Source organism: Lithobates pipiens, unplaced genomic scaffold (assembly GCF_037356315.1).
Source record: "Lithobates pipiens isolate NorthernLeopardFrog02 unplaced genomic scaffold, aLitPip1_a1.2 Scaffold_28, whole genome shotgun sequence".
In the NCBI taxonomy this organism is placed as follows: domain Eukaryota; kingdom Metazoa; phylum Chordata; class Amphibia; order Anura; family Ranidae; genus Lithobates; species Lithobates pipiens.
This window is the reverse complement of record NW_027507789.1, coordinates 21124846-21141146: the sequence shown is the minus strand read 5'-3', so window position 1 is coordinate 21141146 and position 16301 is coordinate 21124846. Positions and strand designations below refer to the sequence as shown.

The 16301-nt window shown below is 45.7% G+C and overlaps 1 protein-coding gene across 4 annotated transcripts in view; it reads left to right on the top strand.

Moving 5' to 3' along the window:
* Positions 1–16301, top strand: part of CCDC57 (coiled-coil domain containing 57) — an 85738-nt gene that overhangs the window by 7318 nt on the left and 62119 nt on the right. For 3 of the 4 annotated variants that reach the window (XM_077458881.1, XM_077458878.1, XM_077458877.1), the window contains exons 3-6: positions 1274–1382; positions 9889–9990; positions 11581–11738; positions 13871–13945. In XM_077458881.1, the coding sequence (XP_077315007.1) occupies positions 1274–1382; positions 9889–9990; positions 11581–11738; positions 13871–13945 (444 nt within the window). Of the gene's footprint in view, positions 1–1273; positions 1383–9888; positions 9991–10228; positions 10290–11580; positions 11739–13870; positions 13946–16301 lie in introns of those variants that run through there. The other variant, XM_077458882.1, reaches the window with a different exon arrangement.

Genomic DNA, 16301 nt, shown 5'->3' with positions numbered 1-16301 from the left:
GTCTCTTTCTCTGTTTGCTTTGCTTCCTTTATGTAAAATCCCTGGTGTTCCTGTTAGTCCCCCTGCTTTCCTATTAAAAACTGACCACACTAGGCAGGAGAGCACTCTGTCAGTTCTCTAGCTATGCTGGGAACTCAGTGTACTCCCCTGCAATGATCAGACTTATACTGAAATGCCCCCCCCCCCCCTTGCACAGCCATTTATTAGCAAGCCCAGTGTGCTGCTGCTTCTCCTCCCCCAACTCTTATGTGGCTGAGAACAGAGGGGATGGTCCACTGCAGCTAATAAAGCACAGATTATTCACACCTGCTTCTTGGGCTGCAGTAACTGGGGAATGACAGCTGTGAACCTGGAAGTGGCGTATTACACGCTACTCCTGGATTCATTCATTGTAGAGGAGATCGGGCAACGGATGCCCGAACAACAGTTTAGGGCATTTTACTTTGGCCCTGGAGGAACAGAAGAGTCTAGGAACCACCAATGCCGATCTTAGTATCTGCCAGATAGGACTTTATGTGGGAGAGCAGTGTACATCTAAGGGCTGGATAGCAAAAGTACAATTATTTTGGCAGATAAAACGACATTAATATATGTATTTCACATTTGTGTATTTAGTTGTCTGTCGGGATTTCAGCTTAAAAGTGTATGTAAGCCCTAGCAATAAATATCCTCTATTTGCCCTGGTAAATATACAGTTGGAAGCATTTTGTGTATCTGTCCAATAAGCACCAAAAATGCTGTTGATCCTGTTGGTAATCCAGTGAGCTCCTGAATTCCTGAAATTAGATGACAATACTGCCTTCTTGCCCTGAAATCCCAATCAGTGTTATTAGCTTAGCCCAGTTTCCTTCTATGACAAACAGACCCCCCCCCCCCCCCACACACACATTATGTTATGAGGTTAAGGAATGCAGAGGTGTTTTCTAGTCCAAATCAGAAGCAAGCTGCCTATGATAATAAAGCTACTCCTTCATAGTACTGTGAGCTTTGTCATGCTCATACAGAAAGTGTGTTACTGGTAGGATCACCAGATGAAAATAAAGAGGGGGGGGGGGGAAAAGCCTGAAAGAATAGAAAACAAATGCAGCTACCACATCTAAGGACTGATAAGCTGCAATATATTCAATTTACATTCCTGGGTTGTATTTGCTGACTCTTCCACTGCGGCAGAAGAAAGCTAATCTGTAACTGCTATGCATATAATATGTACCGAATGGTATAGAATCATTGACCTTCCACTCCAGGCACCTAAAGTGTATCTTTACTGTTTAAGCTCTAAAAATAGCAATCTCGATCGGCTTCTGGAGGAGTATGAGAAAGTAAAGCGCCAGCTCGAGAGGAAAATTGAAGAGGTCCAAGGAGATCTGACCCTACAGAGACAGGTGAGAGTCAAGTCATGTCACTGATGGGTTTATTTTTGGTATTTTCTGATGATCCCCAGGGCTACAAGATCCCTAGGGCTACTGGGTCTCCAGGGCTACAAGTTCCCCAGGGCTACAAGGTCCCCAGGGCTACAAGGTTTCCAGTAGGAATGCTCCGAAATTTTGGCCGCGGAAAAACGGCCAATAATTGAGCCGAAAATGGGGTGGGGCCTGGGTGGGGGCGGAGCACCACCCCCACCCCTGGTGCCCCTCATCATGGGGGTGTATAGCGCAGGAGAGCCGCTTCCGCCGCCTGGTTGAATAGAGTGCCGGGAACATCTCCGCTTTAATTTCAATAGCTGTGTGTTCCCCGTTACGCGCCGTCACATACAGCCCCTCCCCCTTGTCCGGGGAACTTTGATAGTCAGGTCACCCGTCCCAGGATTGGACGGGTGATCTGTCTATCAAAGTGCCCGGACAAGGGGGAGGGGCTGTATGTGATGGCGCGCGACGGGGAACACACAGCTATTGAAATTAAAGCTGGGATGTTCCCGGCGCTCTAGTCAACCAGGTGGCAGAGGCAGCTCTCCTCTCTCCCCCATACACTGGTGACCACACTGGCTGCACTGGTGACCACACTGGCTGCACTGGTGACCACACTGGCTGCACTGGTGACCACACTGGCTGCACTGGGGACAACACTGGCTGCACTTATCTCTTTTATCATGTCGCCAGTCTCTGACCATCTCCTGTACCATGTCGCCAGTCTCTGACCATCTCCTGTACCATGTCGCCAGTCTCTGACCATCTCCTGTACCATGTCGCCAGTCTCTGACCATCTCCTGTACCATGTCGCCAGTCTCTGACCATCTCCTGTACCATGTCGCCAGTCTCTGACCATCTCCTACACCATTTCGCCAGTCTCTGACCATCTCCTGTACCATGTCCCCAGTCTCTGACCATCTCCTGTACCATGTCCACAGTCTCTGACCATCTCCTGTACCATGTCCCCAGTCTCTGACCATCTCCTGTACCATGTCCCCAGTCTCTGACCATCTCCTGTATAAAAATATTTTTTAAAAACAGTAATTTTCGGCCTAGTGTATTTTTCATTTTCGTTATCGGTTTCGGCCCCAAAAAACCCATTCGTGCACCCCTAGTTCCCAGGGTTACAAGGTCCCCAGAGCTAAAGGAACTGCAGTGCTACAAGGTCTCCAGGGCTACAAGGTCTCCTGAGCAAAAGGAGCCCCAGTGCTACAAGATCCCCACTTAGTCAGTGTGTTCTGTGAGAAGGGGGGTGTGTGTCCCTTCCCTCCAGTCAGCTCTCACTGAGCTCTTCAGATTGTAGCTTTAGCTCCCCACCCCTGCTTTCTGAAAGCTCAGACAAGCTGTATAAATTATGTATTTTGAACATCTATAGAATAGAAAAATTGCAGATAAATAGGTACAACTTACCTTACTGTAGGAGGATTTGTTTCAACTTTGTGTATCACCTGAGGCCAGTCACTTCACTGGGTATATGTAAGGGTTTACAACCACTTTAATGCTGAACTTCGGGCCTGCAGAAACCCTTGTAGCGTAGTCCCTCCCGCACTGCAAGAGTTGAATGCTCCTTATTACTGGGGGTAGAGGAACAGGCAGTATTTTGACTATTCTCTGCCTCCCCTTAGATTGTAAGCTTCATGAGCAGGGCCCTCTTATTCCTTCTGTATTGTAATTGTACTGCCCCCCCCCTTTACATTGTAAAGAGCTGCATAAACTGTTGGCGCTATATAAATCCTGTATTATAATAATAATAATAATAATAATATTCTCCATTCCAGCAGGTTCCAGAGCTGTCCTCTTCTCCCTAAAGCTTTGGGCTGTCTGTGGGCAGTTCCTTGGCATCATCACATACAATGCATGGCTAGTAACCCTGCATTGTATGTGGATGGGTTGAGTGTGTGCCCGCGGGTGTGAGTGGCATAGAGAGGAGGCAGCACTGGACTGGTCTTGCAAGTAGATGGAGCCTGCTGGGGTGGGGAATAAGGTAAGCATTTCTCCCTATTCTGGAACCCTGGACATTTACCCTTGCAGTGCGGAAACCACCCCACTGCCAGGGTTGTTTCAGCTCGGCGTTTAGCTCTGTCAGTTTTAGCACATTAATTATACATTGTCTGCCAGCAATGGGAGGGTAAAAATCCTTACTGAAGGCTGAGATGTGGCAGGCCGTGGGTTTAATGTCTGATCAGACGCGGACAGCAGTGTGGTATGCTATTAATTGCATGTCAGGATTTATTGATCCTCCTTTGCTTCATACAGCACACCCCCCCCCCCCCCCCTCATTTTTTTAGCTGGTTGGCTGTTCAATCAATCACCTTGTCTGGATTAGCACTCAGGGCAGCCATTCTGGCAAGTGCACTAAATAGACTGCTGGGTGACGGCGTATGTGGTGAGTGTAAATAGACTAGAATTCAGACTGGGAGAAGCTGTTCCAAGATTTCTAATCTCTGGCACCTTGGAAGGGCACATTTAATAGAGGTATATTAGTACAGGACAGACCTTTCTCGTGACCTGTGTGTTGTCATGGCATTTATAGCTCTGTCAAAGGTACAAATGTCAGCTCAACACAGAGCTGGTAAAGGTCAGCAGGCACTGGCTAAACTGTGATGGTGCCATAATTAGACCTCATCTGCAAATTGCAATGAAAGTCTCAACTTTCATACTGAGATAATTAACTATTGGGAAGATCTTTAAAGAGACACTGTCACTTTGTCTATGCAGGGCACAGTGATAGTGTCTGACCCACCTGACCCATGGTAGTCAAGCTTGCCATTGCTCCTTCTGCTGCCTCAAGTGGCAGAAATCCAAGTACAATTCCAGTGTTACCAGAAATGAGGGAGCATTTGAGCATTTGTCATGTTCAAAAAACCAGTGGTGAGATGATTGGAGCTTTGTGACATGGTGCATTATCCTGCTGGAAGGAGCCATCAGAAGATGGGGACACTGTAGTCCTAAAGGGATGGACATGGTCAGCAACAATACTCAGGTAGGCCGTGGCGTTTAAATGATGCTCAATTGGTACTAAGGGGCCCAAAGTGTGCCAAGAAAATATCCCCCACACCATTACACCACCTGCCTGAACCGGTGATACAAGGCAGGATGGATCCATGCTTTCATGTTTACACCAAATTCTGACCCGACCATCTGAATGTCGCAGCGGAAATTGAGACTCATTAGACCAGGCAACATTTTTGGTGAGCCTGTGTGAATTGTAGCCTCAGTTTCCTGTTCTTAGCTGACGGGAGTGGCACCCGGTGTGGTCTTCTGCTGCTGTAGCCCATCTGCTTCAAGGTTCAATGTGTTGTGCATTCAGAGATGGTATTCTGCATACCTTGGATGTAACGAGTTGGTTATTTCAGTTACTGTTGCCTTTCTATCATCTGGAACCAGTCTGCCCATTCTCCTCCGACCTCTGACATCAACAAGGAATTTTCTTCCATATACCTGCCATCCACTGGATATTTTCTCTTTTTCAGACCATTCTCTGTAAACCTGAGAGATGGTTGTGTGTGAAAATTTCAGTAGATCAGCAATTTTTGAAATACTCAGACCAGCCGTCTGGAACCAACAACCATGCCACGTTCAAAGTCACTTAAATCCCCTTTTCTTCCCCATTCTGGTGCTTTGAACTTCAGCAAGTCCTCTTCACCACGTCTAGATGCCTAAATGCATTGAGTTGCTGCCATGTGATTGGCTGATTAGCAGTTTGTGTTACCAAGCAATTGAACAGGTGTACCTAATATAGTGCTAAGTGATAAATTGTGTGTATATATACATACAGTATCTCACGAACGTGTGTACACCCCTCACATTTTTGTAAATATTTTATTATATCTTTTCATGTGACAACACTAAAGAGATGACAATGTAAAGTAGTGAGTGTACAGCTTGTATAACGGTGTAAATTTGCTGTCCTCTCAAAATAACTCAACACAGCCATTAAAGAGAAAGTAAAGGCACTTAAAAAAAAAAAATGCAACCTGCAAGGCAAAGGCATAATGAGCTAGTATGCATAGCATACTAGCTCATTATAAATAACTTACCTGAGAGCGAAGCCCCCTAAACGGTCCTCCTCCTTTATCTTCACTGCTGCCATGTATTCCGGAGTGACTTCCGGGTCTCGCTGCTCCGGCGCTGTGATTCGCCGGAGGCACAATGACGTCACTCCCGCGCATGCGCATGGGAGCCGACACAAGCGGCATATCGCAGTGATCTGCGGAGTGCTCAGTGCGCCTGTGCGCCGCTGTCTACGGCGCATGCGCCGTAGACAGCGGTGCCTGTCTTTTTGTAAATATCTCCTAAACCATGTAGGTTTAGGAGATATTTCTTGGACCTACAGGTAAGCCTTAATCTAGGCTTACCTGTAGGTCAAAGTGGTTTGTAAGGGTTTACAACCACTTTAATGTGTAAACAGCTGGCAACAAAAGTGAGTACACCCCTAAGGGAAAATGTCAGCATTGGGCCCAAAGTGTCAATATTTTGTGTGGCCACCATTATTTTCCAGCACTGCCGTAACCCTCTTGGGCATCCTCTTCCCTCCTCCATGATGACATAGTGGAGCTGGTGGATGTTAGAGACTTTGCGCACTTTTTCTTATTGTTTTTGGCTGGAGATCTGCTTAAAAAAAGTAAAATTACTTTAAACATTACGCCAAAAGATAGAGATTTTGATGAACTGGTTTACATATACTTTAACAAGCAGAAAATCCCTTTTCCTGACTGCTGTGTGATTCTAGACTTTCTCTGGCATGCCATGCATTCGCAGAATCTCCTGGCGTACAGCGCTCAGTTAATTGGAATCCAATACCCACCCTGTCCTGGCATACTGTGCATTCACAGAATCTCCTGGTGTACAGCGCTCAGTTAATTGGAATCCAATACCCACTGTGATGGACTCACCCAGGACAGGGGCTTTCGGAGGGGACTGAATGCTGGTCTCTTTCTACTGATTATTGGGAGAATGGTGCTCTTTGTGAGCTGTATGCTTGGGGACCCTTGAGGTGGTGTTACTTTGGATTCAGGTCCATGTCTCCCCAAGACATACAGACTCTGGGAAACCTGTATTTTCCATATTAGGCCGCGTACACACGAGAGGATTGTCCGTCCAACTTAGTCCGCTGAAACGCGTTTCAGCGGACAATCCGCTCGTGTGTGGGCTTCAGCGGACTTTTTCAGCGGACAGTCTGACGGACTAAGTCTTTCGGAATTTCCGTAATTTTGTCCGTCCAAACTTGGTTTCAGCGGACAGTCCGCTCGTGAGTAGGCTAGTTGGACGGACTAAGTATGGCGCATGCTCAGAAAGGATTTACACGGCCGAAGGTTGCATTGCAGTGTATTGGACGTCGTATTTCTAGTCCCGTCGTACGTGCTGTACACGTCATCGCGCAAGCTTTCAGCGGACTGTCTGTTCGTCGTGTGTGGTCAAGTCCGTTCATTCAAAAGTCCCAACAGTATGAATCAGTTACTATTTCTAAGGCCGCGTACACACGGGCGAATTGTCTGCCCAACTAAGTTCGTCAGACAATCCGACAGACAGTCCGTCCAACTTTTGAATGAACGGACTTGACCACACACGACGAACAGACAGTCCGCTGAAAGCTTGCGCGATGATGTGTACAGCACGTACGACGGGACTAGAAATACGACGTCCAATACACTGCAATGCAGTTGGTGTCAGAAACCATGAAATCAGGCCGAGACAGAAGTACAGTTAAACAAGTGTGATTTATTAATAAAAGTAAAAAGAACAATCATAGTAAAACTATAGCCAAAGTTCAGTAACTGGAACAGATAGTCAGCCAAGCCAGAAGTCAGGGATAAATGTAGTGGAACAGCAAGCAGGATCTGGAGCCAGAAGGGGTGTCAGCAAAGCAAGTCTTGAACAGGATCGCAAGAGAGCGTCTCTGTTTCTGTGATGTTGACCAAAGCGAAGGCAGAGCTTCTCTGGACTGGACGGCTTAAGTAGGCAGGACTGATGAGCAGGATATCATCAACAGTTGAGTAACTGTGGAGAGATAGGAGCTGGCAATTAGCTGACAGCTGAGCAGTCATCTCAGAGAAGGAAGGGCTGAGCCCAGCCCTGACAGTTAGAAGATGCTGATGTCATCAACTCCAGCCACCTGGCCGTCTGTTGTCTGCTATGATGTAAATAAGTCTAGTATGGCTTCTAAGAGTCTTTCACCCATTGTTGTTTGTGCTAACTAACCCTGCAATTGTATGAAGAAGTTCTCTGTTGATATTTATGATAATGTGTATTGTATAGTCGATGAGCTAGGAGACGTCAAGGCTGCCCTAAAAGATCATATCTCTGAGTCACCTGTCTGGTTAAAGGATTAGTTAATTAGCTCATGTTAATTAGGTTTCTGGTTACAGTTTGTATGGTCATCTTGGTGTATATATTTGTATGAGATCTCAAATAAAGCAGGCTATTCCTGATGTATTCCAAGACTGGTGTTGTCTGTTTCTTGGGGGTTACCATAGCCAGATCCATTGGTCTTGTGTTCCCGGACTTAGGAAGCGATATACTGACGGAATCACTCAAGTGGAGTGTGAGACGTTCCATCACACCCAACCTGTCCTAATGTCACCGATCACTGTGTCCATCACTTCTTACCACTGCTGGCTCTGTTTCAGCACATTAACTTGTAAAGAAGATGTCCAGAAAGTTGAAACTTTCTCAGACCGCACTTCTCATCCATTTACACAATTATTAGAAGGTCAGCCCACCTAAAATTGATCATTTTCTTTATAAGTGGGGGCCAGTGGGCTGAGTCAGTCCCTGGCTTTTTATGTTTTGAATCCCCCAACAGTAAGATGTCCCTGCTGTAATTCTGGACTGTTTCTGTCTGTCGGGGTGTTTCTGGTGTCCCTGTCCACTTTTGTGTGCTCCTGCTCCTCCTCTTACATTCCCTACAATATAAAATAAGAAAAATAGAACAGGGATGGTGGGAGGCCCTCACAATGGGCACAGCCGGTGTGAAAACCTGGGAATTCAGTGCAGAGATCTCACCAACCGAGACCCTGAGAGGTATCAGAAAATGTCAGATGGTTTAAAGTTGCCCTAAAGGCAGAAGGTTTTTTTTTCTACCTTAGTAGAACTATAGGCAAAACTTTTTTCCCCCATTTTGGATAGAGACAGGGAGGGTTATAACCCCTGTCAGATTTTAGTAACTTAGTAATTAGAAAGCAATCCTGCCCCTTGTCACTGCAAATTGATATCATTCTCAACTAATGGCCTATAAAAGGGTGTCTCATTACCAAGGTGTTGCACAAGAAACATCTCATGATGGGTAAAAGCAAAGAGCTCTTTCAAGACCTTTGCAACCTTATTGTTGCAAAACATACTAATGGCATTGGTTACAGAAGGATTTCTAAACTACTGAATGTTCCAGTGAGCACTGTTGCGGCCATAATCCAGAAGTGGAAAAAACAGAATTTCACCATAGACCGGCCATCACCAGGTGCTCCTCGCAACGTTTCTGACAGAGGAGTGAAAAGGATTGTCAGAAGAGTTGTCCAAGCGCCAAGGACCACTTGTGGAGAGCTTCAGAAAGACCAGGAATTAGCAGGTTCAATTGTTTTAAAGAAAACAATGAGTAATGCACTCACCCACCAAGGCCTGTATGCACGGTCACCACGCAAGACTCCATTGCATGGTTTTAAAGCTGTCATTACTAACAACGTATTTTGTGCCAAGTATTAAAGTGGAGTTCCACCCGTTATTGTTCTCCCCCCCCCCCCCCCCCCCCGACAAGTACCTGCACCTACTTCCGCTTGGCTCTCCTAGGCAAACTGAGCAAAAGTTTGCCCCCCCCCTTCCCTGCCCACAACCTCTTGGGACGTTACATGTCCCAGGAGACTTCAAGTCCATTAAGATAGCACAGCAAGTCTCATGATGCACAGTGGGGAACACCGGGGACCCAAAGACTGGTAAAGAACATTTCAATAAAGTTCTAACAAAAAAAAAAAGGTTACAGTGTGATTGACTAACTGCTGCCTTCACATTGCACACCAGCTGCTAAATTCAGACTGTTTCCTTTTCCTTCGACAATAACTCTGTCGCCTCCTCATTTAATCCTCATCCAAGGATTCAAGGATTTCTGGATTTACAAACGAAACACTTTACATCCTTTTGGTTTCAATTGTGATTTAGCTTTATATTCTATGAATAAACATTGTTTTTTTTTATTGACAGGTTATTGGTTACTGTTGATTACTACATGTTCATATTTTCCTCAATTGTGCTGGGGATCGCAATGGCCACTAGCGTTGTTCGGTGGAATAAATACTTATATTCAGCTGATGCCAATTGGCTAAAAATGAAATTTATGTTTTGTTTTTTTCCTGGTCTTGTTACTATTTATTTGCTGAGATTTTGAAACTGTCGCCAAATTGTGTTATTTCTTTTTGACTAGTATATGTTTCTGACAATGAGTTATATTTATTCATATGTACAATGTTTTGTTTCTTCATTAAAATAATTGCAGGAACTGTCTTTGGAGTTTGATTGCGAAATGAAGAAACGTGAACATGAGTTTCGTGTACATCTTGATGAGATGAGCACCACGGTTCTGTCTCACGAGCTCAAGGTAGGCATCTCTTTTGGGGGGCACGCATGCCCCTATGGGGGCACGCATGCAGGCTCGCTCCCGAGCTGCCCTGTCTGTATCTACAGGCACAAACAGGGCGGCTCTGCCCCGTCCCCAATCCCTCGTCACGCAATTTTATTGAGACAATGGGTCCCGTTGCTATCAATCTGCCCAGTGAGGAGGGAGAGTGCTAAGAGAGTCCGTGCTCCTGTGCACAGTGCTATAGACACAGACATGAACATGAGTTTCGTGTACATCTTCATGAGATGAGCACCACTGTTCTGTCTCACGAGCTCAAGGTAGGCATCTCTTTTGGGGGTTAAACACCTATGGGGGCACGCATGTAGGCTCGCTCCCGAGCTGCCCTGTCTGTATCTATCCCTCGTCACACGATTTTATTGAGCCTCTGGGTCCCGTTGCTATCAATCTGCCGAGTGAGGAAGGAGAGTGCTAAGAGAGTCAGTGCTCCTGTGCACAGTGCTATAGACACAGACATGGTGGCTCAGCCCCCCCAAATCCCTCATCACACAATTTGATTAAACCAATGGCTCCAGCTGCTATCAGTCTGCCCAGTGAGGAGGGAGAGTGCTAAGAGAGTCCATGCTCCCATGCACAGTGCTATAGACACAGACAGTTCTGGATCGAAATTGGGCTCAGGTAAGTAAAAGGGGAGGCTCCGGGGATCCTGCAGCAGAGAATGTTTTTTTACCTTAATGCACAGAATGCATGAAAGGAGAAGTACAGCTATTTTGTCTATACTTCTACTATGGATTACAGGAATGCAGTTTGCAGATGCCACCCAGATGCCTGCACTGGCAGTTGGATCAGCCTTTTAGCATGCCGCTGGGAGCCTGATCCAGCCCTTCCCACCCTCTTCACAGCCCAGGGGCAGAGCAGTGTGCTGGTGGCTGACAGTCACCACTCTCTGCTTAGAGCAGAAGGGGAGAACTGAGCGATCAGCAGTGTTTTATTGCTCAGTTCTCAGGGAAGAGCTGGTGGGGGGACAGCTGTAGCTGGGATCGGTGCTGCAGCCATCTAGGTTAGTATACTTTTTTTTTTTCTTTTTTTTTTGGGGGGGGGGGGGGATTCCCACACTTTTCTTTTAAGTTAAAGAACCTTTAGGCTTTAGAACCACTTTATGTTCAGCATGCTTGCCTGTTTCTGTCTTCTATTTATTTTATTTTTTGCTGTTTCCTGGGGCAATTTGCTTTCAATTCCTGTCCCAATAACACCTTGTGTGTCACACGTTGACACTCAAGGTGTTAATGGGACAGGAATTGAATATAAATTGCCCCAGTCAGGGGTGTTATTAGGACTGGAAATAAAACGCAGCTTTTTTACGCTATTTTTACCCTACATACATGAACACTATCTTCTACTCGCCTGCTCGGAATGATAATAGCAATCCAGTCTTAGAGAAAGAATTGGCCTTTGTTTATTATGACATATTACACTATTTATATGCACTGCCTACTGTATATTAGCAAAATAATTTTCCATGACAGTCAGTTGCTGTCTGTGATGCCCTTCTTGCACTTATAGCTTATTTAGACTGACATGAAACCTTCTCTGCCTGGCTTGTGTTATAAGGTAAAGTTGCTGACTAAAGAATTGGATATTTTGAGGCAAATGGAACTGAAAGGCGCGGAGTCTCTCCAGCAAGCGGAATCAGCCAACCAGAGACTGAATGAGGCCCTGAGACAAAAAGACTTTGAAATGAAAGATTTTTTGGCGGTTAAAAAGGCACGGTATGTACTGCCGGTAGTGGGGCCTATGTAACCGTTTATATGGAGTAGACACTCAGACGGTATAAGGGCAGTGTGAATGGCAAGCTTTGACAAAGCATTTGCAGAGCTTTCAGCAAGCTTTGTTGAAGCTGTTAAAGTACCATTCAGCTCCAGTTTGTAAATGTTGAACACAGAACCTAATGACAGTGTTGATTGCCACTTTAAAACATTCTGCTAGCAGGCTTCAGAACTTGTTCAAAGCCTATTGAAGCCTGCTAGCAGCTTGCTTAAAGTGGCCATTAATAATCCCGTTAGGATCTGCTTATAACATTTACAAACTGGAGCTGAAAGGTACTTTTAAAGCTTCAGGCTGGTTTCACAATTACTTAGGATGCAGCTCACAGCAGGGGGTCGGGTACGTCCCTGTTCTCCATTTCTGAGAAGAATCAGGCCTGGATTTTTGCCTGAATTCTGACCTAAAACGGAGCTAAAGACGCACAGGACCCCTGTGTAATCCGCTCTGCAGCCGCCCTGGAGATGTGTGAACCAGATCCATTGAGAGCTGGTCACATTCTCCTGCCATGCAAATTGGATGCGGAGAAAAAACCCACATCCAATTCGCATTAAGTGTGAACCCAGCCTCAACAAAGCTTGCTGAAAGCTCTGCTAATGTTTTGTAAAAGCTTGCTGTTCACAAAACTGCACTGGACTCCTTTTAAAAACCGCACTAAAACCACGTCTTTTAAAAGGAGTCTGGTGCAGTTTTGTTCAGGTGTGAACTTAAAATCTCACCGAAACCGGACTGAAAAATGCACAGGACTGTTTTTTAAAAAAGGACTGCAGCCGGCCCACAGATATGTGAACCAGTTTCATATAAAAGGCTACCGGTTCACACGTAATGCAAATTGGATGCGGTTTAAATCAACATTCAATTTGCATATATGTGAACTGAGCCTTATGCCCCCTACACATGATTGGAAATTCTGCCAGCAAAAGTCCGATGTGAGGTTTTGGTTGGAAATTGCGACCGTGTGTATGCTCCATCGGACTTTTGCTGGCGGAATTCCCGCCAGCAAAAGATTGAGAGCAGGTTCTCTATTTTCCCGACGGAAAAAGTTCCGATCGGAAATTCAGATCGCCTGTAGCAACTCCGACATGCAAAATTCCTACGCGTGCTCGGAAACAATTTGACGCATGCTCAGAAGCATTGAACTTCATTTTCTTGGCTCCTCGTAGTGTTGTACATCACCGCGTTCTTGACGGTCGAATGTTCCGAGAACTTTTGTGTGACCGTGTGAATGCAAGCCAAGCTTGAGCAGAATTCCATCGGAAAAACCAACCAAGATTTTTCAAGAAGCTGAAGCCGTGTGAAACAGGCTAGACAGAACTCCAGTCTAATATTTCATTGCTAGCATTTACCTAGCACAAGAATATTATTCTGCTATGTCCTGACTCCAGATGACTGTACAGTTTTATGTTCCTACCACAGGAAGCAGGTAAACACTCCAATTTAGTTAGAAGACAAGTAACAAACCAGTATGTTTTTTATTTATTTATTTATTTTTTTAAATTGCGGGTGGAAGATTCAACACCACACTGTGGTAAGGACCTTCTTAGCTGGAATAATCGTGAGTCCTGTTGCACTGTGCATGCTTGACATATAAATAGTACTGTAGGCCCTGTAGTGAGCCCAGCTGTAATCGCAGTGATCTCTTTAGGTGTCTCGTGTCTCCAGTCCTCGACTCTATCCTATGATTTGTCTATAACTACACCTGTAGCATGTCCACTGTGTGACAATCTCCTCTAACGAGTCTGCATTCTCTGACAATCTTCTGTAGCATTACATATACTAAATATTATATGCAACCCTTGGTGACATCAAGAGCCACAGTCAAGGCTCCTAACTCCTAACTGGGCAACAGAGACTTTAGACCTTTTCATAGACTGGCCTTTTTGTAGCCTATGTAAACAGTAAAACCTACACTCAAACATTCTGTACATTGTAGTTGCCTTTTTCCCCTGACGGTTGTGACGCTATCTGCTTATCTTGGAATAGATTCTGTTTTCTGTTGAATGAATGGAGCCATTTTTTGTACTTCCACCCTTTAGACCATTGTGATAAGAAGTAACTTGTACTGTATCTTGTGTTGTAGAATAAAAGAGCTGGAGAGTGACGTGCAAAAATTGCAGCATCAGCTGGAGAGACAGGAGAAAACTTTTCAACTGAAGTAAGTTCATGTCAGGCATTGCTGGAATGCAGAAGGTATTTTCTTTTCATTTCTGTCTGTACATCCACCTAGGTTGATTCACTTTCTCTTATTGCTGTACTATCTATTGTCCATGAGTTCATAGCATGAGGAAAAAAGCTCAATTTTAGAGTTGCCACCAGAAAGAGGTAAAGGTAAATCTTCAGATGGAGAATTGTCCAACAGGGGAATTCCCTTCACTTTGCAGAGATTTCATCTCACTTCCTGTTGAGTCTCTGAGACAAAAAACAACAAGACATGAACAGCAAGAGATAGATTGACAGTGATTCTAAGGCCCCCAAGACTAATCGATCAGGTTCACTTGTCAGTTTTCAGGCGGATCTGATCGGACCATCCATAGTTCTCTATGGAGCGGCGGATGTCAGTGATTGACACTTGCTGGCATCCAATCCTGTCTGCTAAAAACAGACAGTTGCAGACTCGTGCAGGTGTGTTCCGCCATCCATAGACGCACACAGTGTGACTCGTCCCCTCCTCACAGGAGTTGATTGACAGCAGCGGGAGCCAATGGCAGTGATGCAAGAAGAGAAGAGATAAATTGTTGAAAAGATCTGGTCCCCAACCAGAAATGTCAACCAAAAAGAAAGAGCTAGGGGACTATTTCGGTGTGATTCACAAGGTATAAAACATTGAAAAAAACAGACATAAAAAATATCAATTTATTTAAGTAAAAAAACATTTGACAGTACGGAGACTCCCCCTGGTTACCTGAGCTGTTTCGGGGGCACGGGTGTTTGGGTAAGTCCCTGTGCAATGTTTTTTCCACATTGTAACTTTGTACTTTTCCCCATCGTATCTTTACCGTTATTACCGTTACCGTTACTGTGCAGCCACAGCCGGGTGCCCACAGTATGCATGACGGCGCCGCGAGCGGAGCGGGGAGCGAGGGGGGGGCTTCGTTCCCCCGCATCGCTGGAACCCGGGACAGGTAAGTGTCCGATTATTAAAAGCCAGCAGCTGCAGTATTTGTAGCTGCTGACTTTTAATTTTTTTTTTTTTAGGGGGTACCCCACTTTAAGAACAAACCTACAGACACTCTCTTGTTTGTAACCTGGGGATCTCCTGTACCTTAAGACTCCTTTCACACTGGGGCGCTTTGCAGGAGCTACAGCGCTAAAAATAACGCCTGCAAAGCACCCTGAAAGAGCCGCTCTTCACACTCCGGTCTCCTGTACCTTAAGACCCCTTTCACACTGGAGCAGTGCACTGGCAGGACGGTAAAAAAAAGTCCTGCTAGCAGCATCTTTGGAGCAGTGAATGAGCAGTGTGTATACCACTCCTTCACCACTCTTCCCCATTGAAATGAATGGGGCAGCATGGCTATGCCGCCGGAAAATTCGCCGCTGCAGCAGCGCTTTGCGGTGGTTTTAACCCTTTCTCAGCTGCCCCGCTAGCGGCTGAATACTGCCGCTAAAACGACGGTAAAGCGACGCTAAAAATAGAGTCGTGTTACCGCTGGCGCCCTCACTACCCCAGTGTGAAAGGGGCCTAATACAGGGAATGCATTAAGGTAAAATGTTTTACATTTATAACCACTTTCATTCTTTCTTATTCTGTCTAAAACGAAAAAGAAACGCTTGCTATGCATACTTATTCAAGTGAACCTGTTGGGTTGCCCTGCATGGGGAAAACACAGGTTCCCTTTTAAAAGGGTGTTTATTTATTATTTGGCTGGAATTCTACTTTAATGAGTTTACTGATGAGATAAGATTCACTCTTAAGCCCAGGGGTGCTGAGCCTTTTAAAAAGTGAGGGCCATTTAAAGAGGAAGTAAACCCTGATGGGTTTACTTCCTCTTTTTTTCCCTGCAAAGGTAAAGCATAATGGACTACTATGCATCGCTATTATGTGTCACTTACCTGACACAGGAGCCAGCGAAGTCGCCGCTGATCCCTGTAGTCCGCCGCATCCATCTTGCTGGTGGCGTCTCGCAGCTCCGACCAATGACAGCGGCGAAGCCGCGATGACGTCACTCCCGCGCATGCGCACGGGAGTCGCGTCTCGCAGCTCCGCCTCTGCCATTCGGCGAAGCCGCGATGACGTCACTCCCGCGCATGCGCACGGGATTCGACAAATTAGGCAAATCCATTCTTGGATTTGCCGCATTTAGTGCGCCTGCGCGCCGCTGTCTACGGCGCATGCGCCGTAGACAGCGGTGCCCATTTTCGGGCAAATATCTCCTAAACCATATAGGTTTAGGAGATATTGCTTGGACCTACAGGTAAGCCTTAATCTAGGCTTACCTGTAGGTCAAAGTGGTTTGAAGGGGTTTACTTCCTCTTTAAGTGATTTGGTAAACTGTCGTGGAGAGGAAGAG